At 42.8% G+C, this 23,483-nt stretch overlaps 1 protein-coding gene across 1 annotated transcript in view; it reads left to right on the top strand.

Moving 5' to 3' along the window:
- The window catches only part of get1 (guided entry of tail-anchored proteins factor 1), a 44,574-nt gene extending 30,186 nt beyond the window's left edge, over nt 1-14,388 (top strand). The window contains exons 3-5 of the mRNA XM_078560276.1: nt 1,636-1,703; nt 2,860-2,974; nt 11,285-14,388. Of these exons, the coding sequence (XP_078416402.1) occupies nt 1,636-1,703; nt 2,860-2,974; nt 11,285-11,358 (257 nt within the window). The 3' untranslated portion in view covers nt 11,359-14,388. The remainder of the gene's footprint in view (nt 1-1,635; nt 1,704-2,859; nt 2,975-11,284) is intronic.
- Nucleotides 14,389-23,483: the final 9,095 nt, after the last annotated feature.

Here is a 23,483-nt window from a genome sequence, read left to right as displayed (position 1 = left end):
CTGACACAATCACTCAGTTGCTGCTTTTTGAGTTATGGGGAAACAAAAAGATGTGTTGTCTCTTTACCCCACTCTCCTACCACCAAATGCTGACACTTGAACAAGGAAGGGGAAGTGGAAAATTATGCTGCAAAATGAGATTGGTCTGAATGACTTTTTTTCCCCAGCTCTTGCTTCTCCAGGATGCAACTGTTCTCTCCCCATCACCAACTGAGCCTGGGGAGCTCTTTACATCTTAAAAGCAATATTATTCTGCCCTCTCTCTCTCTTTCCCCCACCTCCCTATTTTTCTGAAATCGTCAACTCCCTCAGGGGTGTAGCTCTACAGGTGCCCTCTGGTGCTCGGTTCAAATGCTCATTATTCATGTGGGGGCCATACAGTTTGGGGCCAGAAGCCTGTGCAAGATATCTTATGCGAGTCTAAACCATCTCCTTTTCCAGTGTGCACACTTTTTAATTTTCAGGGTGTCTCTATATATAATGATCAGGAACATTTCCAACACCACCCCTTCCACAATCGCCTCCAATCCAGTTGCAGCTAATTATATAACCTATACTATTGCCCTTGCTGAGATCAATTTAACTCAGCTAGGCTCGTTTCTCTGCTTTTGCCTTGAGATTTTTCTTTCAAGCTATTGAGGTGGCACATTTTTTTTTACCACAAATCAAGTTTTTCTGAGCAAAAGCAAACTGCTGCTGATGCTGGAAATCTGAAATAAAAATAGAAAATGCTGGAAATACTCAGGTCTGGCAGCATCAATGGAGAGAGAAACTGAGTTTCGCTTTTTTTAAAAAAGTCCATTATACTTCCAAGTGTGACCCATTCGAGAAGGCAGCACAATATGCCATTTTAAAAACTTGAGGAACGGCAGCTCTCTAATAGTTTCCAGTTCTGTGGTAGGTCAAAAGCACCACGCTACAACTAGATTTTAATATTCTGTGCCAGAGAGGAAGAAAAACCAGATAGGTTATCTGTTGCAGATCACCATAGCCAGTGACCCCTCATATCTGAACCTTGAGCAAAACCAGCATCATGCTTGATTGACATTTACTGGCACTTAAGTGGCCAATTTCTTTTTCCATTTGCTCTCGCGATATCTTGCCCTTGCTCTCATACACTCATTGGTTCTCTTGCGTTATTGTCTTAGAGTTTTTAATTTACAGTATTCAAACTCAGAGCAGCATTGCATCTTGCAGCACAAAAGCTTGCCATTTGGCCCAAATGCTCTTTGAAAGAGCTACTTAATTAATCCCACTCTTTTACCATAGCCCTGCAATGTTTTCGTTTCCAGATATTCATCCAATTCTGAAAGTTGCTATTAAATCTGCTTCCTCCACCCTTTCAAGCAGTGCATTCCACTCGATGGAAATTGGCCAAATTTGCAGATAATATCCCAACTATGAGGGAGTAGCTAATTCTGATTAAGCAGCTGAGGAAATAAAATTAAATGCTACAAGGGAGAATGTCTTTTTCCATGAACAGTAACTTAATAACCTTCATTTCTCTTTTTTGATCTTGTAAAATGACGTCTTCCGGCTTGCACTAATTAGGACCTGACTAGCATGAAGTAAAATTAGATTATCTTCTGTCAATTGTCTGACAAGCTGTACTGAGCAGAGTGTCTTTTTTTATAGTGAAAACAAGGACATCTCAGTTAGCGAAGATCAAGTGGGTGGTGAATATTGTATTTTATATTGTTCAGGTAAGTGTGCATTTTTAAAAATACATGTAGAATTTTGGATTTCTTAAAACTATTTGTCTAAATTAGGCATCTCATTGCTATTAATCAGATCTTGCTGTGCAGAAAATGGCTGTCCCCAAGTTTCTACGCTTCATAGTAATTATTTGAGATGTTTCTGCAACCTAAAGAGCTATATAAATTCAAGTCTGAGTGTGAATTTTTGCTCATTTAAGGAATGCTATCGAGAGATTAAACTTTTTTGTTACTCATTGGACTCCTTCATTTTGAGTGTCAGCATTGAGCTCCCCTAGATACAGAGTTATTTATGTATAATGCTTATCTTAACATTTGGGATTGAGGTATATTGCTGACAAAAAGCCTTGCTGCATCAATATGACATTGCTTTTTGCATCAGCCAACCACGCTTTCTTTGAGAACGTCAGTGTGTGTAGCTTTGATTTGCAGTCTAAGATTGTGACTGCAGTCCTGTCAGACTGCCCAAGCTCATTTCACATTTCTGCTGGCAGTGAAAAGACCTTGGTCATTCAGATTCAGACTATAGCCCGGCAAAAGGGACATAGGTTAGCTTGCTGTGCTGCGTGTTCATGGAATGTATTGTGAGATATTGAAACAGAAGGATAGAGTCAATCCTGGGTTTATTCACAAAAACCACAGAAGAAAATAGGTGCAATCCTTGGGGAAGGTTATGGGAGACATTTGGGAATGGGAAGGAAATTCCTGGATGTGTGCAGAAGCTGAGACAAAAATAAGAGTAGAAATTGGAATTGGAAGGCAATGCAGTATTTCCTCTAGTTCAGAAAATAAAGGCGTTCAAGATTTTTCCCTTTTGGAGATGGGAAATTGGAGGACAGATACATTTATGATGTATTGAAACCTTTGTGCATAGCATACACTTTTCGCATCTCGGGGGTAAATACACCCGCCCTCATTCAGTAGAATCACTATTGATACAGAACAGCATAACCTGTGCTTTGAATCACAGGAGATCCATTATTTAATGGCTGACACAAAACTGGTAAAGCTATGGAATAGGTTGAGAGGTCTTTGATGCCGAGCATTTGAAAAATGCTTGAGTTAGAGGAGGAAGCATGCAAATTACATTATTCTTTGCTGAAATCCCCATTGTGTAAATGATTGTATTGTGCTTTTCTTTCAGGCAGTGTTAATGATTTCCCTGATTCTGAAATATTATTCTGAACCTGTTGCTGTGCTCCCACGAAAATGGATGGCGCCTTTGGAGCGGATGGTAGCTTTCCCAACTGGAGTAGAAGGTGGTGTATGATTAGGAATAGTTTCATTTAATTGTCTTTATTTAAAAGATCAGATTTCTGGTGAGCTAGTGCCTTTTACTTTTACTTTCTTTTATTGTCTTTTTTTATCTCTTCCCATGACTAGCTCTTCCATATTGCTCCATTCACAAGCTGCCTCTCATCTAAGTAACTTTTCCAAATATCAGTGCAAATTATTGAAGGTTAGCAACCTTGGTGGGGGACAACTGAGCTTGTCATTATCCTACTTGTGCACTCATAACCTGGTAAATCTGAACTCTCTTCGGTAGCTTTGGTATGAAAACTTGTACGAGGATAGTTTTTATGCACTAGACATCTGGCTGACCAAAGCAAAATCCATTGCAACAAGATCAGTAGAAATTCAGCAACAAGTTTAACTCCAACAGTCAAACTCTGGTGGCTATGAACAGAGATGCCGGGCGAAAATGAGATTTATAGAAACATAGGAGCAGGAGTAGACCATCGGCCCTTTGAGCCTTCTCTGCCCTTTAAATAGATCATGGCTGATCTTCTACCTCAATGCCATCTTCCCACTTTATCCCCGTCTCCCTTGGTGTCATTAGTATCTCGAAATCTATTGACCTCTGCTTTGAATAGACTGAATGACTGAGCCTCCACAGCCCTCTGAGGTAGAGAGTTGCAAAAATTCACTACCCTCTGACCGAAGAAATTCCTCCTCATCTCGATCCTAAATAGCCTACCTCTTATTTTGAGACTGTGTCCCCTAGTTCTAGACCCTCCAACCAGGGGAAACAACCTTCCTGTATCTACCCTGTTGAGCACTGTAAGGATTTTGTACATTTCAATGAAATCACATCTCATTCTAATTTTAGAGAATACAGGATCAGCCTCCTCAATCTTTCCTCATAGGACTATCCTGCCATCCCAGGGATTATTCTGGTGAAACTTTATTGCACTCCCTCTATGGCCAGTATATTCTTTAGGTAAGGAGACCAAAACTGCACACACTACTCCAGGTCTGGCCTCACCAAGGCTGTATACAACTGCAGCAAGACTTCCTTACTCCTGTACTCAAATCCCCTTGCAATAAAGGCTAACATACCATTTATCTTCCTAATTGCTTATCATTCCTGCATGTTAGTTTTCAGTGACTTAAGAACAAGAACACCCAGGTCTCTCTGGACATCAACATTTCCCAATCTTTCCCTATTTAAGAAATACTCTGCATTTCTGTTTTTCCTACCGAAGTGGATAACTTCACATTTTCCACATTGGGCAAGAACATGGCAGATGGAATACACTCACTTAGCCTGTCTAAAATCTCCTTGAAGTCTCTTTGCATCCTCCTCACAACTCTCATTCCCACCTAGTTTTGTGTCATCAGCAAATTTAGAAATATTACATTTGGCCCCCACATCCAAATCATTGATATAGATTGTGAATAGCTGGGCTCCAAGCACTGATCCTTGCTGTACCCCACTAGTCACAGCCTTGTGAGAATGATCTGTTTATCCCTACTCTCTCTTGTTTTCTATCCGTTAATCAATCCTCAATCCATGCCGGTATATTTCCCCCAATCCCGTGTGCTCTCATTTTCCTTGCCTCTCTTGGGGGACCTTATCAAAAGCCTTCTGAAATCCAAATACACCACATCCACTGGTTCTCCCTTATCTATTCTGCTAGTAACATTCTCAAAAAACTCCAATAGGTTTGTTAAACATGATTTCCCTTTCATAAATTCATGTTGAATCTGCCCAATCTCCATTATTTTCTCAGTGCCCAGTTATCACATCCTTGAACAGATTCTAGCATTTTCCCTACTACTGATGTCAGTTTAACAGGTTTGTAGTTCCCTGTTTTTTCTCCCCCTTAACATAGCAGGGACACATTTGCTACCTTGCAATCTGTAGGCACTGTTCCAAAATCTGTATAATTTTGAAGGATCATCAATGCATCCACTATCTCTACAGCCACCTCTTTAATACTCTGGGATGTAGATCACCAGGTCCAGGGGATTTATCAACTTTCAGCCCCATTAATTTCTCCAACACTACATTTTTACTAATACTAATTTCTTTCGGATCCTCAATCTCTTTAGTCCCTCAGCTCCCCAGTATTTCAGGGAGGATTTTTGTATCTTCCTCCGTGAGGACAGGCACATAGTATTTGTTTAGTTCTGTGCCATTTCCTTATTACCCATTATAAATTCTCCCTTGTCTGTGTGTATTGGGCCCGCATTTGTCTTTCCTAACTTTTTCCTTTTTATATAGCTGTAGAAGCTTTTACAGTCTGTTTTTATGTTCCTCGCTAGTTTAATTTCATATTCTATTTTCTCTTTATTAATTTCTTTGTTCTCTTTTGTTGAATTTTAAAATGCTCCCAATCCTCAGGCTTACTATTTTTTGGCAACTTTATATGCCTCTTACTTTGATCAAATAGAATCTTTAACTTCACTTGTTAGCCATGGTTAGATCACTTTTTCTACTGGCTTATTGTACCTTAAAAGAATTTAAATTTGTTACAAACCATGTATTAATTATTTAAATGCTAGCCATTTCATGTCTACTGTCATACCTTTTAGTTCCCCAGTCTACCTCAACCAACTAGTCCTTCTTACCTTCGTAGTTTCCTTTGTTCAGATTAAAGACCCTAGTTTCAGATTGAACTACATCACTTTCAAACTTCATGTAAAATTCCATCACATTATGGTTACTCTTCCCTAAAGGCTCCTTTACATCAAGATTATTAATTACGCTTTTCTCATTGCGCAGTACTGGATCTAAAATAGCCCGTTCTCTAGTTGGTTCCTCAACATGCTGTTCTAGAAAACCATTGCATGTACATTCCAGGAATTCATTGTCCTCAACATTGGTGCTAATTAGGTTTACCCAGTCTATATGTAGATTGAAATCCCTCATGGTTTCTGTATTACTCTTGTTGCGTGAACCTCTTAATTTCCTGATTCATATCGTGCCCTACTTACTACTACTATTCGGTGGCATATAAACAACTCCTACCAAAGTTTCCTACCCCTTGCTGTTTCTTAGCTTCACCCCAACTGATTCTACATCTTGATCTTCCGATCTAAGATCCTCTCGCTCTCTCTCTCTCTCTCTCTCTAATGTACTGATCCCATACTTTATTAACAGTGTGACTCCTTTTCCTTTTTGCCTATCCTTCTAAATGCTGAATACCCTAGAATTTTCAGTTCCCGGCCTTGGTCATCCTGCAGCCACGTCTCTGTAATGGCAATTAGATCATACCTGTTTACTGTTATTTGTGCCGTCAGTTCATCTACCTTGTTGCGAATGCTACGTGCATTCAGATAGAGTGCCTTTAATTCTGTTAGATTAGTTTCACCATCTCTAGCCTTAACTGCTGGAGCACTCTTATGTTTGTCCACTCTGTCCCTTCCTGTCACATCCTGATAACCATTTCCCTTATTGCTATCCTGCTGTCTTACCTTCTCCTCTCTCTTTAGTTTATCATATCTTCCTTCACCCCACTATTGAGTTTAAAGCCCTCTCCACTGCCCTAGTTATGACTCACTCCCAGAACACTGGTTCCAGCATGATTGAGGTGAAGATCGTCCCAACAGTACAGCTCCCACTTTCCCAAATACTGGTGCCAGTGCCTCAGGAATCAAAACCCATTTCTCCCATATCAATCTTAATTTTCTAATCTTATTTACCCTGTGCCAGTTTGCTTGTGGCTCAGGTAATCGGAGATTATTAGGCACTTGGCAGGCAATACAGCCAGCTGGACTCGCTCCCGACTGCCTCCTATCACTACCACATTCCTCTTCGCTCCCGCCACTTGAATGGTATACTTCACCATGGTGCCATGGTCAGCCTGCTCATCCACCTTGCTGTCCTTCTCATCCATACAGGTAGCAAGCCCCTCGTACCTGTTGGACAAAATCAAGGACTGAGGCTTCTCTATCACTACTTGTTGGCCTTCCTTACCTGCCTGACTCAGTCACACCCTCCTGTCCCTGACCATTGACCAACTCAGGTTGGTCCCCTCAACTAAGGGGAGTGACTGCCTCCTGGAACAAAGTGTCCAGGTAACACTTCTCCCTCCCTGATACCTCGCATTGTCTGCAAATCAGATTCCAGCTAAACAACTTGGGGCCAAAGTTGCCTAAGCTGTAGACACTTGGATGTGGTTCTCCGGGATTGCAGTGCATTGTACAGGTTCCCACGCGTTGCAGTAATAGCACACCACCAGCCCTGCTATTTCTGTTCAAATTTACTTAGTCAATTAGTTAATAATTTACATGGATAAAACAATATAAAGTTTTATTCATCTGGCTTGGAGATGAGGAAGGAGACTCACCAGCTACTGGAGGCTGAAAAAAATAGAAAAAGAAGCACCTCTTATCCTACCAAACCGAATTCCCAACAACTCACTCAACCTACATCTGTCGGGTGTAGCCTCGTTTCCGCGTGCCCCTCTCTCCCTTATGATAACTTTATGAACATCACAACCCGTTCAATGAGAAGAATACAGAAAAGTGAGTCATCCCAGCAATCTCACACTTTCTACCTACCATGTGCAATGTGACCTATTCTGACTTCACAGCAACGCTGCCTAAAGGAATGCTTTGTAAAATGTTTCTGAGCTCTAAAGGTTATTGAGCAAAAATCCAGAATATCTAAGTTTCCAAACTATCCTTGTTTCTCCATTATTCAACTCTGTCCTGTTGCCTTATGTCTTTATGATTCCAGCAGCACAGAAATATCCCGTAAATATTTGATCATTTGTATATACATGAGAACCTTCAAACCCATTTCCAAGTAAATATATAATCAGCAGGTCTGGCAGCATCGGTGGAGAAGAAATCAGTTAACGTTTCGAGTCTTCATGACCCTTCGGCAGAACTGAGTATAGTTAGGAGAAAGGTGAAATATAAGCTGGTCTAAGGTGGGGGGGCGAGAAGTTGAGGGTGTGGTGATTGTGGAGATAAGCAAGCAGTGATAGGAGCAGATAATCAAAAGATGTCACAGACAAAAGGATCAAAGAGGTGTTGAAGGTGGTGATATTGTCTAAGATAAGTGCTAATTAAGAATGGAAGACAGGATACTCAAGGTACAGCTCTAGTGGGGGTGGGGTGGAAAGACTAACAAAGTTTTAGTTTTAGATTTAAAACTAATGGAAATAGGTGGGAAAAGAAGAATCTATATAAATTATTGAAAAAAAAAAGGGAGGGGGGAGAAACGGGGTGGGGATGGGGGGAGGGGGAGTTTAAGATCTAAAGTTGTTGAATTCAATATTCAGCCCGGAAGGCTGTAAAGTGCCTAGTTGGAAGATGAGGTGCTGTTCCTCCAGTTTGCGTTGGGCTTCACTGGAACAGTGCAGCAAGCCAAGGACAGACATGTGGGCAAGAGAACAGGGTGGAGTGTTAAAATGGCAAGCGACAGGGAGGTTTGGGTTTTTCTTGCGGACAGACCGCAGGTGTTCTGCAAAGCGGTCGCCCAGTTTGCGTTTGGTCTCTCCAATGTAGAGGAGACCGCATTGGGAGCAACGAATGCAGTAGACTAAGTTAGGGGAAATGCAAGTGAAATGCTGCTTCACTTGAAAGGATTGTTTGGGCCCTTGGACGGTGAGGAGAGAGGAAATGAAGGGGCAGGTGTTGCATCTTCTGCATGGGCATGGGGAGGTACCATAGGTGGGGGTTGAGGAGTAGGGGGTGATGGAGGAGTGGACCAGGGTGTCCCGGAGGGAACGATCCCTACGGAATGCCGTCAGGGAGGGTGAAGGGAAGATGTGTTTGGTGGTGGCATCATGCTGGAGTTGGCGGAAATGGCGGAGGATGATCCTTTGAATGCGGAGGCTGGTGGGGTGATAAGTGAGGACAAGGGGGACCCTATCATGTTTCTGGGAAGGAGGAGAAGGCGTGAGGGAGGATGCGCGGGATATGGGCCGGACACGGTTGAGGGCCCCGTCAACGACCGTGGGTGGAAAACCTCGGTTAAGGAAGAAGGAGGACATGTCAGAGGAGCTGTTTTTGAAGGTAGCGTCATCAGAACAGATGCGACGGAGGCGAAGGAACTGAGAGAATGGGATGGAGTCCTTACAGGAAGCGGGGTGTGAGGAGCTGTAGTCGAGGTAGTTGTGGGAGTCGGTAGGCTTGTAATGGATATTGGTGGGCAGTCTATCACCAGAAATTGAGACAGAGGTCAAGGAAGGGAAGGGAAGTGTCAGAGATGGACCATGTGAAAATGATGGAGGGTTGGAGATTGGAAGCAAAATTAATAAATTTTTCCAGGTCCCGACGAGAGCATGAAGCAGCACCGAAGTAATCATCGATGTACCGGAGAAAGAGTTGTGGGAGGGGGCCGGAGTAGGACTGGAACAAGGAATGATCCACATACCCCAGCTATGCCTGTGTCTTTATGGGGTATGTGGAACATTCCTTGTTCCAGTCCTACTCCGGCCCCCTCCCACAACTCTTTCTCCGGTACATCGATGATTACTTCGGTGCTGCTTCATGCTCTCGTCGGGACCTGGAAAAATTTATTAATTTTGCTTCCAATCTCCAACCCTCCATCATTTTCACATGGTCCATCTCTGACACTTCCCTTCCCTTCCTTGACCTCTGTCTCAATTTCTGGTGATAGACTGCCCACCAATATCCATTACAAGCCTACCGACTCCCACAACTACCTCGACTACAGCTCCTCACACCCCGCTTCCTGTAAGGACTCCATCCCATTCTCTCAGTTCCTTCGCCTCCGTCGCATCTGTTCTGATGACGCTACCTTCAAAAACAGCTCCTCTGACATGTCCTCCTTCTTCCTTAACCGAGGTTTTCCACCCACGGTCGTTGACGGGGCCCTCAACCGTGTCCGGCCCATATCCCGCGCATCCTCCCTCACGCCTTCTCCTCCTTCCCAGAAACATGATAGGGTCCCCCTTGTCCTCACTTATCACCCCACCAGCCTCCGCATTCAAAGGATCATCCTCCGCCATTTCCGCCAACTCCAGCATGATGCCACCACCAAACACATCTTCCCTTCACCCTCCCTGACGGCATTCCGTAGGGATCGTTCCCTCCGGGACACCCTGGTCCACTCCTCCATCACCCCCTACTCCTCAACCCCCACCTATGGCACCTCCCCATGCCCATGCAGAAGATGCAACACCTGCCCCTTCATTTCCTCTCTCCTCACCGTCCAAGGGCCCAAACAATCCTTTCAAGTGAAGCAGCATTTCACTTGCATTTCCCCTAACTTAGTCTACTGCATTCGTTGCTCCCAATGCGGTCTCCTCTACATTGGAGAGACCAAACGCAAACTGGGCGACCGCTTTGCAGAACACCTGCGGTCTGTCCGCAAGAAAAACCCAAACCTCCCTGTCGCTTGCCATTTTAACACTCCACCCTGTTCTCTTGCCCACATGTCTGTCCTTGGCTTGCTGCACTGTTCCAGTGAAGCCCAACGCAAACTGGAGGAACAGCACCTCATCTTCCAACTAGGCACTTTACAGCCTTCCGGGCTGAATATTGAATTCAGCAACTTTAGATCTTAAACTCCCCTTCCCCCCATCCCCACCCCGTTTCTCCCCCCTCCCTTTTTTTTTCAATAATTTATATAGATTCTTCTTTTCCCACCTATTTCCATTATTTTTAAATCTAAAACTAAAACTTTATTAGTCTTTCCACCCCACCCCCACTAGAGCTGTACCTTGAGTATCCTGTCTTCCATTCTTAATTAGCACTTATCTTAGACAATATCACCACCTTCAACACCTCTTTGATCCTTTTGTCTGTGACATCTTTTGATTATCTGCTCCTATCACTGCTTGCTTATCCCCACAATCACCCCACCCTCAACTTCTCTCTCCCCCCACCCCCCCACCTTAGACCAGCTTATATTTCACCCCTCTCCTAACTATACTCAGTTCTGCCGAAGGGTCATGAAGACTCGAAACGTTAACTGATTTCTTCTCCACCGATGCTGCCAGACCTGCTGAGTTTTTCCAGGTAATTCTGTTTTTGTTTTGGATTTCCGGCATCCGCAGTAGCTTTTAGCTTTTTGTTTTTAAATATATAATCAACTCATTTTGAAGTAGTTCATTGACTGTATGTTGCTGAGAATTGGTTTGTCATGTACGTCTTTCTTTTGATAGGAGGGAGGGATGAGCAAGGAGATTTTAGTTTTCCTTGCTAGCTTTGTCTTGTGCGCATGCTTTCCCTGTGGTTTACAGATGGCAGCACTGATCATGCTTCATGTTTTAGTGATGGTAAATGTAAATTGTTGCACTCATTATAAAACACAGGACTTTGTATTAAGACGCATAGCTAACGTGCTTTGTTTTTCTTTGCAGGTGGAGTTGGAATTACCTGCTGGCTCCTGGTCTGCAATAAAGTTGTGGCTGTTATGTTACAGCCGTTGACCTGAAATGTGACCCTGGGAACCCATATTTTATTTATTACTTTGGTAGCTCCCCCTTGATTCACTTTTTTTAAGAAAATGGTTTCTTTGTGGTTTCAAAATTGCTTGCAAAGCCAGTTTGTAAGGTAATTTTTTTTTTTAAACTGCATCAATTTAAATGGGGATGGTGAAGAAGGGTCAGGTAATTAAATTTTGTTAAGCACGTAGATTTTGGAGACTAATGTAATAGAATTGGCAGGTTTTGGTTGTTTTGAAATTAGAAGGTGATCTTTAAGAATAGTTGTGAATGACAATCTCAACTTTTTTAGTGCCTGGAAAAGCACTAGTCATAAGTTGTGATGCCAAATTACGTTTTTGGTGGTCTGCGTGTACCAATTCATACTCTGATGTTGAGTTCCTTTGGTTTTGTGAAGGAGCTGCTGTCCAGGAGTTGCATTATATTCACTCGATCATCGGTTCGCATCTCATAGCAATTAGTTTCAAAGGGTAACTGTTTGCATTTCAGTTTTAAACACCAAATACAATGCCCAGTGCTGACAGGGAAGCTAAGTAATTAAAAATAAGAACTTGAACAGAACCTGAATGGTGGATTAACACCATTAGCAAAGCTTGAGGTGGAAAGCTTGTAATTAGCAATTTTGGTCATAAAAAGAATAAGGTGCCAGAACTTGCCTCTGGAGTGGAGAAATTAGATGTTTTACACATCCGATAGTTGTCAGGTGTTTTAGGTGGAAACGTGAGAGGATATTGGGTGAGAATGGGATGAAACAAGGAGGGTAGGAGTAGCTTTCCTGGCAAAAATAGCCCACTGAAAATCACTATCTTGGTTCTAAGCATGAAAACAGCTCATCAGGCGTTCATGCCACTAATATTCTTGGAATCCTATCCCAAGGTGAAATGTCATGACTGACAGGGGACAGTAGATAAGTGAAGGGAAACATCCAAACTGCAGGAAGCCTAGCACAGAACAGTAAGCACTGTGCACAGTAAATCTTGTGCAGTATTGTGAATGTGTTATAGCGGGCAGTTGCAATTCACAATTTCGCTTGAACAGATGTTTTTGAAAACCTAAAAGAATAACCAAGAGATACTGATAAGTGAGAGGTCTTTCGGGCAAGAGTTTTTACTTTAAGAGCTATGTAAATATTCTTGTAAGAAAATAATTGATACAGCTGAGTTAATTTTGAGTTCCCTTTTTTAAAGAAGGCTTTGTTCAAATCGGCAATAGATGATGGACATGTGTACTGTTTTTCAGAAAATTGAGAGTGGGGTTTCCGATCTACTACACACGGATTAGTGGGAACCATAGAGAGTTGCAAAGCTGTAGTTCAGTAGAGAAAAAAAAATCAGTGCTTTTTTTTCTGTCCTAGCCTGAGGGAATTGGAAGAGCTCTTGGTCCTTAACGCTGTTCTAATGTTGTTGCCAGGTCCTGTGTGCTCAGAGGCTGAGGGATGACTTTTTGCTTTCATTATTCCCTTCAGGTTTCTATCAGTACTTCCCAGAATAACTCCTATTGAGATTATGCGCTAATTACACATTGCACAGTGAAAAATGATTGCACCTATGCAAGGAAGACCTAAGTGCAATGGCACAGAATTGATAGATGGAACCAGTATTGCTGTGGCAGCCTCTAGATGACAAATTGGTCATTTTGTGAAGTCTCAAGTGCAATCATTTGCAAGATTCCAGGAGGGTGAGATTTAAGAAATCTGTAATTCATGCAATTCTCTTTTCTATTGGTGTGACTTTTACTTTGAAACCAGGGGATAAAGATAGCTTCATATTCATACTGCATAGGAGGAGGCCAATTGGCCAATCAAGTCCATGCTGGCTCTTTCTAGAGCATTCCAGTCAATCCTAATCCCCTAGCCTGCAAGTTTCTTTCCTGCAAGTAACCATCCAATTTTCTTCTGAATTAACCATATCTGCTTCTACCATCCTCTTGGCAGCAAGTCCCAGGTCATTACCAGTCTGTGTTTTCTCCATATTCTCCCTGTATATCTTGCCCAAAACCTTAAATCTGTACCCCCTAATCCTGGTACTATCAACAGTTGGAAACAGTTTTTCATTGTATTATAAATATCAAGGGTTTTTTTTGCCCTTGAAGCTACTGTCAATCTTTAACCTGAGAAAAAAACATGGTTTAAAGGAGATGCTGATGTAAATGTTAATTTTTAGCATTCTCTAAGCATTTAAGAAGCAGTCTTTACTGATTTATAACTGCCTTCATTTTTCTAACAGAATTTCTTGCTTATTTCGAGTGACCATGTTTGTTTCAATGTTTGTGTTGTTTGGAGTTGAACATGGTGCACATTAATGTATTTCTTCTCTTTCAGTCTCCACTAGTTTTGTTCATTGCATTGTTTGAGAAGGAGACTGTCTACAGGTTGTTGCTAAACTAGCAAGTACTGTTGATTTTTTTTTTCCTCTCTTGCCAGAGCCATTTCCTCCCCTCTTGAAGTCAACTTCATGATGAAGTACATTTTCCATGGGCAGTGGGGGTTGCCTTAGGGTATCTTACCCAATTGGCCATTCTCCACCTGTAGTCTTAACAGATAATACAGTGGCTGCAAGAGAATATCCTTAGTGTTTGTTGCCTCAGTGTGACTTGTTCCAAGAAATCTATAAATGTAGGACTCCTCTTTCAATGGTGCAGTGCATTGGAGCTGCAGTATGTAATACCTCAAATGAGGACACCAGTTTAATGCTCCTCCCAATCTACTGCATTCCTGATCTTGGTAAGATTCACAGGGCAAATTTGAAAGGAAGGTTACTTTTCCGTACCTTCCCCAGCAGTACTCGGTGATCTTCAGGGCGTATTTTATATGGGAGCCAGTGAGGAGTAAGGTTAGAGGAATGTCATTTATGTAAAATAAATTAATTTTATAACTTGACTGGGGGAACAAAATGGTTAGTTGAATATGACTGCACCATACACTTAAGAGGTGGTAGAAGCAAATGTATAAGTCTTTTGTATTAGTTACATTGTGCTTGATTTAGACGTAATGCCTGTTAATAAACATTGGTTGTTCCTTACTACATGTTGATTTTATGAGTCCTTCATAATGTCTACAGTGAACGCGCAGCAGTGACATTGGTTTTATTGATCTATAATTCAAAGGAGAAATTTGAAACAATTTGGCTAATTATGTCCCACCGGAGACTACCTAAAATTTAGTTTTTAAACCGTCACACTTTTGTTTAACGTCCTTTTTAATGAGGTTTCTTCTCATAGATGGAATTATGAAGTAATGGCATTTGTGAATAAGGGGCTTTCATTGATTTAGTATGCTGAGAGAACTAAACATGGGGAAAAATTTTTCCCCCGTTTGGGGGGAGGGGGGCGGAGAGGGTGCAGGCGTGGGCAGGTGCACCACCAATTGGCAATCAGGGGCACACCATTTTACGTGGGCAGGCCAATTAAGGCCCGCCCAGCGTGACGTCCATCAGGAAGCGCTACGCCTCCCTGTGTGGGCGAGGGGAGGGTGGATTCCATCAGCCGGGAGTGCACTCTTTCATGCATGCGCACCAAAGAGCGCACAGATCTCCCTAAGGCTAAGTGCTGCCTCAGGGAGATCAGCTCCGATTTAAAACTTTCATTAAACATGTTTAAAAATTTTCCCTGCCATGTCCCCTCACGTGACACTGTCACATGAGTTGGGACATGTCCTTAAGCTTTACTGAAACCTTTCTTAAAGATTTAAATCCCCTCATGAAACCTCATCCCGCCCATGGATGAAGTTTCATGCTTTTTCTGAAGTCCGCCAGGGCTCCCGGCCTGCCCGCCAACCTTAAGATTGGACGGGCAGGTCCATTCAGGACCTTAATTACTTTTTTTAATGGCCTCAGTAGGCCATTGACAGGTCGGCGGGTGCGCAGCTGACTCGGCTGTGCCCCCGCCGACCTGAAAATGGAAATGACGAGGGGTGACATCGGGAGTTCCACCCGACATCTTCCTGTGTCATTTTGCACGCCGGTGAGCAGGCCCCAGGCTCGCCGACCGGAAGATCCTGCCCATGGAGATTGATACTCTAGTTGCAGAAGTAGCCGCAGTATATTTATTCTATTCCAGTTAGTGGTACTGTCCCTCTATTTAATGCCATTCCTATCCTATATGGATGGATTCTGCACAAGACCTTCCACACTACCCATCACACCTTACAAGGTGTTTCATGCACTCATCAATGAATAGTTGTGCTTAGAATACAGTTTTCCTTTGCAGTTATCTAGCTCCAGGTACAATCTCAATTTAAAATGAGGTGGCCTTGAACTGTCATAATGCCCAGGTCTATCCAATTCAATGGGAGATGAAAACATAGCAGCAATGAAGACGTGGGTTGTCCGTTTCCATGACATCGGTGGACTAGCATCTGGCCTCATTTCCTTCAGAGGGGGATTAAAGGCTTCAGGTTGGGAAGCTGTCAACAGCTGCTTGTTTGCTTTCTGTCCTTGGCTACCTTTCTCTATTTAAAAAAAAAAAGAGAAATTGGTGAATGTTTTCACAAGCTGGCATTGCTATATGATTGGTGACTCTGCCTACCAAAACATGGGGTCAAGGACGTGAAGCTGACAATGGATGCTGATGGAGTCTTTATTTGGCCCTATTCTTCTGATCACTTTGCGCCATCATTAAAATGTGTGTCATGCCTGAATATGGACTGCCTTCTGATTGACAAAGGCCAAAGAGTTCTCAAATGATCAGCATCTAATGTGACAATGCAGTTGGTTGAGGTGTTGTTGTTGCCGTGCCATATCGGCAAACTCTCGGATGTCCTTCATTCACCCGCAATTCAGTAGGGTAAGGAAAAGACGCTGACCCAGATTATATGAAGTCTCGGGCAGCTGACCGTTTTTGACCCAACAAGTCTCACAAAATCAGTACGTATATCTAAAATTCTGATGGCATGACAGCTGTGCCCTCTATTGCTTATTGAGGCCAGCTAGACCAACAGTAGTGAAAAAGTCCCAGAAATTAAAAACAACAAACGTATCTTCCTGGTCATCAGCTATAACCAAGATGGTGAGTTTAATTTACATTAGCTGTCAACTGCAATGAGACCAGGCATCAGAATCCAGTGGCACAAAAGCAGCTAAAGACTTTGATCACATCAATGTCAGCATGGTGTAAAAAGGCACTGTTAATCCACTACACAAAAATTTCCTCCATTTCTACACTTTTCAAGATGAGTTTATAATTTTTGCTTTTGTGGAACCTGAACTTTGGCGTTTCTCCCTGTGCCCATCCCCGCACCTTGCAATATTTGCCAAATGCCCCCCTGCTGGACAGCTCTTGCCTTGAGTGCAGAAATATATAAAATGCTAAGTAACATTACCCATCCTTGGCTACATGTTTTGTATTGTGCTCTCCTCTGCCAGCTTCTCCTTATGTTCCACCCTGTCCCCCCCCAATCAATGTATTTATTATTGCTGCACTTGCATATTTGCCAGGCCTGAGTCAATAATTTCACACATTGGTGCGTAGCCCTGCATGCATGCTGCAATGAGTGTTTTTTTTTCTGTTTTAGCTCTTCAGCTTTGAAAATTTGCTGTACATAAGAAAATTACTAAGAAAATTTTGGTTTGCTTTGAGCAGAAGACCATGCATAGCTAGGCTGAGTGGGATACTCATAGCAAAAAGGAGGGAAGGCTACCATTAGAGAACACAAACTACAATTATATTGACTGAGTATGCCTCTGCACTAGTATAATAGGGCATTGTATTGTATGTATTTAAATTCCAATGTTGCAACTCCTTGACATTTTTGTTGCTACCCACCATACTCCAATGTCCTGTTTAAATGCTCTTTTATTTAAACTGATTAAAAGGACAGCACTAATTTTCCCCCCAAAAACTCTAGTCCAATTGTTGCTTGTTACTTACCGAAGCTTCTGTTGGGGTTTATAATTGTGAACAAAAATTAGGAATTAAACCTAGATGAATGGCCATGGACTATTGTACATAAAAGATGTCCAGATAGATATGAAAGTGGAAGGTCCACATGGCCATTAAATCTAGAGCCTTGATTTTTTTTTTATTTGCATGAGGCATGATTGAGAGAGACAGTCTTTCCCCTTCACTCCCCCCTCCACTCTTGCAAAAATACCTTTTCTTGTGCTGAGGCTTCAATGTTGAAAAGATTAGCAGAAGAATTTGATATAAATCATGTAGCAACTAAGCCATGGACAGAAGTGACAAACTGAATTTTTCAATTCTAAATAGTTGTCACATGCTTCTGGAATCTGGAATGACATGACATGTTGCATGCAAATGGTGCCTTAAACTAGTGAAGTGACTAAAACAATTGAACCTTCTGTCTTTTGTTCTTTCATCCCTGCTCTACTACTCAGGCATGGCTTTTATTGTTTCGTTTAAGATATTAGGGCTTTTTGTACATGAACAGCAGTAACCCCTACCAGACCACTTGAGCCACTAGTTGATTTAAAATATCATCTTTAGAAGCATAGACATTGAAACATAGAAAATAAGAGCAGCAGTAGGTAATTCGGCCCTTCAAGCCTGCTCCACCATTCAATATGATTATGGCTGATCCGCTATCTCAACGCCATCATCCCACTCTATCGCCATACCCCTTAACACCTTTAGAGTCCAGAAATCTATCCCTCCTCCTTGAGTATATTCAGTGACTTGGCCTCCACAGCCTCCTGTGGTAGAAGAAGTTTCTCCTCATCTCAGTCCTAAATGGCCTACCCTGTATCCTGAGACTGTGACCCCTTGTTCTAGGCCCCCCCCAGCCAGAGGAAACATCATCCCTGCATCCAGTCTGTCCGTCCCTCTCAGAATTTTATACGTTTCAATGAGATCCCCTCTCATCCTTCTAAACTCCACTGAATACAGGCCTAGTCAACTCAATCTCTCCTTGTATGACAATCCTGCCATCCCAGGAATCAGTCTGGTGAAACCTTGCTGCATTCCTTCTATGGCAAGTATATCCTTTCTTAGGTAAGGAAACCAAAACTGCACACAATACTCCAGGTGTGGCTTCGCCAAGGCCATGTACAGCTGCAGTAACTCAACCTTGCTCCTGTACTCAAGTCCTCTCACAATGAAGGCCAACATAACTATTTGCCACCTTAACTGCTTGCTTTCAGTGATTGGTGTACAAGGACACCCAGGTCCATTTGTACATCAACATTTCCCAATCTATCATCATTTAAATAATACTCTGTTCTTCCATTCTGTTTTTCCAACCTAAATGGATAATTTCACATTTATGCACGTTATACTGCATCTGCCACTCTCTCAACCCTTCTAAATCGCCTTAAGCCTCTTAACACCTTCCTTGTCGCTCACATTCCAACCAAGTTTCGTGTCGTCAGCAAACTTGGAAATATTACATTTGGTTCCCTTATCCAAATCATTGATAAGTATTGTGAATGGCTGGGGCCCAAGCACTGATCCCTGCGGTTCCCCACTAGTCATCGCCTGCCACTCCGAAAAAAGACCCATTTATTCCTACTGTTTCCTGTCTGCTAACCAATTCTTAATCCATGCCAATATATTACCCCACTCCCATGTGCTTTAATTTTACGCACTAACTCCTTATGTGGAACTTAATCAAAAGCCTCCTGAAAATCCAAATACACCACATCCAGTCGTTCTCCCTTATCTATTCTGCTAGTTATGTCCTCAAACTCCATTAGGCTTGTCAAACATGATTTCCCTTTCATAAATCCATGTTGACTTTGTCTAATCCCGTTGATATTTTCTAAGTGTCCTGTCATCACATCCTTCATAATAGACTCTAGCAGTTTCCCTACCACTGATGTTAGGCTAACTGGTCTGCAACTCATTGTTTTCTCCCTCCCTCCTTTTTTAAATAGTGGGGTTACATTTGCCACCCTTCAATCTGCTGAGACTGTTCCAGAATCTACAAAATTTTGGAAGATGACAACCAATACATCCACTATTTCCATGGCCACCACCTTTGATACCCTGGGATGTAGATGATCAAACCCTGGGTATTTATCAGCTTTCAGTCCTATTAATTACTCCACTATTTTAGTAATTTCCTTCAATAATTCCTCCTCACTAGACCTGTTGGTTCCCTTCTGGGAAGTTATTTGTGTCTTCCTCCGTGAAGACGGAACTAAAATAGTTGTTTAATTGCTCTGCCATTTCCTTGTTCTCTATTATAAATTCTTCTGTTTCAGACTATAAGGGACTTAGATTTGTCTTCACTAATCTTTTTCTTTTACATGTAGAAGCTTTTACAGTTCACTTTTATGTTCCTTGCAAGTTTACTCTTGTACTCTATTTTTCCCCTCTTAATCAATCTCTTGGCTCTCTTTTGCTGAATTCTAAACTGCTCCCAATCCTCAAGCTTGCTACTTTTTGTAGCAACTTTGTATGACTCCTCTTTGGATCTAATATCCTTAATTTCTTTTGTTAACCATGGATGGGCTACTTCTCCTGTTGTGTTTTTGAGCTAGAAAGGAATGTATTAACTGTCGCAATGTATACATTTGTTCCTTAATTATTAGCTATTGCCTGTCCACCATCATGCCTTATAATGAAGTTCCCCAATCTCTTAGCCAACTCACCTCATACCTTTGTAGTTTCTTTAGTTTAGATTTAGGACCCTAGTTTCAGATCGGACTACTTCACTTTCCATCCTAATGAAGAATTCTATCATGTTATGGTCACAATTGTTGTCTTTTTTTTGTTTATTTATTTAGTGCCCATCCTTAATTGCCTTTGAGAACTGAGTGGCTTGCTAGGCCATTTCAGAGGGTAGGTAAGAGTCAAATGGATTGCTGTGGGTCTGGAGTCATATGTAGATCAGACCTGGTAAGGACGGCAGATTTCCTTCCCTAAAGGACATTAGTGAACCAAATTGGGATTTTTATGACAATCGAGAATGGTTTCATGGTCAACGTTAGACTTTTAATTCCAGATTTATTTTATTGAATTCAAATTTCACCATCTTTCATGGCAGCATTCGAACCCAGGACCCTAAAGCATTACCCTGGGTCTCCGGATTACTAGTCCAGTGACAACTCCACTACACTGTTGCCTGCCCCTTCTCTTCCCAAACCTAGTGGTGCAAGAGGCAGACAAAGCATGTGCTTACGTCCATAGCTTGTTTCCATAGCAGGTTTTTCCTGGAATAGGTCGCTAGCCTGTCACCAGAGACTATAGTTTGAGAGGTGCCACTTCACATCAAACATGGCTGACTAGAAGACTGTCCTGCTCTTGACACCTGCCATAAGCATATTGGAAGGGTTTATTTTACAGGTTGATGATCATCTGTTTGGCCATGTTATGAATGCACCTTCTGTGGCCATCCAGTCCTGGAGTGAGACTTGAACCTGGAGCCCTCAGTGCCAGGGGAATCTACCCACTGTGCCACAAGACCAGTTTAAATGCTGCCCCAGTTTAGAGGGGAAAAAAACTTAAATATCACTTACCTACCTGCACACCCACTTAATGCATCTGGGCTTCAGCTCTTGGGACTCGCTGTTCTCTGCTCCTGCTCTCGGACCCCTCCTTTCTTGTAAAAGGCAAGAACAGCACCCTCTCTCTCACTTACTAGATTTCTGGATTTAACCACTCAGTCTCCAGCTGCACCTTCATGCAACTTATTTTCTGCATGTACTAAACCTCCTGCATTTATACTAGCTCAGATTCTAGTGAGATGAGTCAGCCTCTGTTGGCAATTGAACCAGTTCTAACTAGTTGCCTAATTAACTACCCTGCAGGTGCCTCGAGGCAGGGACCTTGTTAATCTCTGAGACTGGAAGAACAATTTACTATCAGGGCCAAGTATTGTCCCATTAACATCTTAGGGAGTTATTATTTTGCAGAAGCTTATCTCAACACCCTGGCTACATGAGCAGAATGGAAGCTGGGTACTGGACTTGTCAGGATTTGGAGTTTATACACCCAAGCAGCACCTAGAAACCCAATGAAATTTGTTGGGAGACCGATCATTACAGCAAGCTGAACTGGCAGCAGCAACTTAAGTCTTCCAAACACTAGTAGGGGAAAGCCCTTAACTATTTTCTGATACGTTGAAGCTTTTAGTGACTGAGACTGACAGCCATTTGCTGACTCATTCCTTAGGCAATGCCTCGGCCAATCAGGGTCAAACTGCCAACCAATCAGCACTCTCTTCATATAGAATATAAATTGATGATTTCCCCTTATATTGGTATTCTTGTGGAGTGTCCTGATGTGTGCAAGATGAAAAGCTTTGACAGGTCTCTTTTTTTCAACAATACTCAAGTTCAGTACCAAAATTTTCTGAAACTCACATGTCTATCGCTGACCAATTATCCACCCATCTGAGAAGAGAGAGGCTTTGCCTTTGCAGAGGAAGCGCTGAGGGTGGCGAGGGCGCAGAATGTACTGTGGGTGGGGGGACTTCAAATTCCATCGCCAAGAATGGCTCAATAGCATGACTACTGAGTGAGCTGGCAGAGTCCTAGGGGACAAAGCTGCTAGACTAGGACTGCAGCAGGGAACCAACTAGAGGGAAAAACATACTTGACTGCATCCTCACCAACCTGCCTGCCGCCGATGCATGTGTCCATGACAGTATCGGTAGGAGTGACCACCGCACAGTCATCGTGGAGACGAAGTTTTCAAATGGATCTAGCAACTCAAGTCTGGACATCCTTGTGGCGCTGTGGGCCATCAGCAGCAGAATTGTACTCGAACACGACCTGTAACCTCGTAGCCTGGCATATCCCCAACTCTGCCATTACCATCAAGCCAAGGTATTAACCCTGGCTCAATGAAGAGTGCAGGAGGGCACACCAGGAGCAGCACCAGGCATACATAAACATTAGGTGTCAACCTGGTGAAGCTATAACACAAATGATAGAGCTAAGCGATCCCACAACTAATGGATCAGATCTAAGCTCTGCAGTCCTGCCACATCCAGTTGTGAATGGTAGTGGGTAATTAAACAACTCACTGCATAAGGAAACTCCACAAATATCTCCATCCTCAATGATGAGGGAGCCTACCTCATCAGTGCAAAAGATAAGGCTGAAGAATTTGCTACAATCTTCAGCCAGAAATGCGGAGTGGATGATCCATCTCAGCCTCCCCTTAAAGCCCCCAGCATCACAGATGCCAGTCTTCAGCCAATTCGGTTCACTCCACATGATATCAAGTAATAGCTGAAGGCACCGGATAGTTCAAAGGCTATGGGCCCTGACAATATGCCAGCAATAGTCCTGAAGACTTGTGCCCCAGAACTTACCGTGTCCCTAACTAAGCTGTTTCAATACAACTACAACCGTGGCATCTACCCAGCTATGTGGAAAATTGCCGAGGTATGTCCTGTACACAAAAAGCAGATAAATCCAACCCAGCCAATTACTGTCCCATCAGTCTACTCTCCATCAGCAAAGTAATGAAAGGGGTCATCAGCAGTGCTATCAAGCAGCACTTGCTTAGCAATAACCCGCTCACTGACGCCCAGTTTGGGTTCCACCAGGGATTCTCAGCTCCTGACCTCATTACCACATTCACAAACATTCACAGCAGCAGTGTGTACCATCTACAAGATGCACTGCAGGAATTCACTAAGGCTCCTTCGACAGCAACTTCCAAACCCATGACCAATACCATCTAAAAGGACAAGGGCAGTAGATAGATGGGAACACCACCACCTGCAAGTTCCCCTCCATGTCACTTGCCATCCTGACTTGGAAATATATAACTGTTTCTTCACTGTCACTGGGTCAAAATCCTGGAACTCCCTTTGTAACAGCACTGTGGGTGTACATACACCACATGGACTGCAGCGGTTCAAGAAGACAGCTCACCACCGCCTTCACATGGCAACTAGGGATGGGCAATAAATGCTGGCTCAGCCAGCAAGGCCCGCATCCCATGAATGAATAAAAAAAAATATGGCAAACAACTGAACTGCTGCAAAATGTCCTTAGCCAAGTGAGGGAGTGGCAACATCCCATAGCCTTAAGGAAGGTTAAAGCACATTCTAAAAACCATCCTTCGCCAGATGAGAACTGCAAGTGGAGTTAAGTGTAGACTATGGAGGTGATTAAGGACCTTAGAAAGGAAAGAGAGGTGGAGGGTGGACTCGTACTTGGGAGAAGATTTCAAATTGAGGTTGTGTTTTTAAGAGGAGGAGTTG

The sequence above is a fragment of the Cetorhinus maximus genome, chromosome 16, assembly GCF_964194155.1.
Source record: "Cetorhinus maximus chromosome 16, sCetMax3.hap1.1, whole genome shotgun sequence".
Taxonomy (NCBI): domain Eukaryota; kingdom Metazoa; phylum Chordata; class Chondrichthyes; order Lamniformes; family Cetorhinidae; genus Cetorhinus; species Cetorhinus maximus.
The sequence above is the reverse complement of the archived record's forward strand: the minus strand, read 5'-3'. Positions and strand labels throughout refer to the sequence as shown.